This window comes from Trypanosoma conorhini (assembly GCF_003719485.1).
Source record: "Trypanosoma conorhini strain 025E chromosome Unknown Tco_14.4_contig_01293, whole genome shotgun sequence".
Taxonomy (NCBI): domain Eukaryota; phylum Euglenozoa; class Kinetoplastea; order Trypanosomatida; family Trypanosomatidae; genus Trypanosoma; species Trypanosoma conorhini.
In genome coordinates, this window is record NW_021705388.1 from 1 (window position 1) to 1,483 (window position 1,483).

General features: G+C 63.3%; 1 protein-coding gene across 1 annotated transcript in view; it reads left to right on the plus strand.

Moving 5' to 3' along the window:
* Tco025E_09798 (trans-sialidase) overlaps window positions 1-1,483 on the plus strand; it is a gene marked incomplete at both ends in the record, with an annotated part of 1,634 nt that continues 151 nt past the window's right edge. The window contains one exon of the mRNA XM_029376605.1: window positions 1-1,483. This exon is cut by the window's right edge and continues 151 nt beyond it. Coding sequence (XP_029223277.1) covers window positions 1-1,483 — 1,483 coding nt within the window.

Consider the following 1,483-nt stretch of genomic DNA (forward strand, 5'->3'; position numbering starts at 1 on the left):
AGGGAACTGTGACTGGAGCCGATGCCGCAGAGGAGAAAGTTGTGTGGAATCAGACGCATGCGTTGGATACCGCATCTATGGGGCTCCATAACTCATTTACTGAGTTGTCTGGCGGCGGGGGCTCGGGTGTTGTGCTGAAGGACGGCACGCTTGTGTTCCCCATGCAGGCCATCAAAACGGATGGAAAGAGCGTCTTGCTGGTCATGCGCTACACGCCCTCAAAGAGGAAGTGGGAGCTTTCGTCCCGTACGACCGGTGCGGGCTGCAGGAACCCGTCGATCGTGGAGTGGGGCGGAGACGAAAAGAAACTCCTCATGCTCGCCTCCTGCGAGGACGGCTACTACAAGGTGTACGAGTCCACCGCGGCCGGGAAAATCTGGTCTCAAGTGGGTGAGCCGATTTCCCGCGTGTGGGGCGCCTCGCCGAAGCGCCAGGGAGGGGACGGCGCCCAGAGCGGCTTCATCACCGCAAGCATCGAGGGAAAAGAGGTGCTGCTCCTCACCACGCCGGTGTACTCAGGGGACGCAGGCAAAGAAAAAGGCCGTCTGCACCTTCGGGTGGCCGACAATGCCCGCGTGCATGACGTTGGGCCGGCGTCTCGTGAAGCAGATGACGCCGCAGCCAGTTCCCTGTTGTACAAAAGCGGTGCGTCGGAGGAGTTGATTGCACTGTACGAGAAGAAGAATGGCGATGATGACTCTTACGGCCTCGTATCTCTGAGCCTGGCCACGCAGCTGGAGCAGATCAAAGAAGTGGTGAAGACCTGGAAGGACATGGACGCCGCCTTGCAAAGCTGCGCTCCCAGTGGCGGCGTCGACCCGCGGACGAGGGGCATGTGCAACGGCCCCATTCCCACGAAAGGGCTGGTTGGCTTTTTGTCCGGTAAATCGGCTGGGCGCGCGTGGGTGGACGAGTACCGCGGCGCGAACGCCACGGTGACGCAGGGGGAGGGAAGGGTCCCCAACGGCGTGACGTTCAGCGGCGCCGGAGCGGGGGCGGAGTGGCCTGTGGGGAAGCAGGGGGAGCACCAGCTGTACGGCTTCGCCAGAAACAAGTTCACGCTCGCGGCGACGGTGGCCATCCACGCGGTGCCGGGGGCGGACGGCCGCCCCATCCCGTTGATGGGCGCGAGGATGAGTGACGCAAACGGCACTGTGCTCTTTGGCCTGTCGTACACGAGCGACAAGAAGTGGGCGCTGACGGTGAACGGCAAGGGCCCGGAGGTGGCAGGCGGTGCGTGGGAGAAGGACAAGACGTACCAGGTGGCGCTGCGAATGCGTGACCTCGGCAATTGGCGTGTGGACGTCGACGGGGAAACGATTTTCGAAAGGAGCTCTGACGGCCCTCTGTTGAAGAGGGGCACGATGTCGCACTTCTACGTTGGCGGGGACGGCGCGAAGGCTGCAGGGGACGGCCACCGCGTGACGGTGAGCAACGTCCTGCTGTACAACCGCCCGCTGGAGGAGGGCGATGTCAGGGGCAC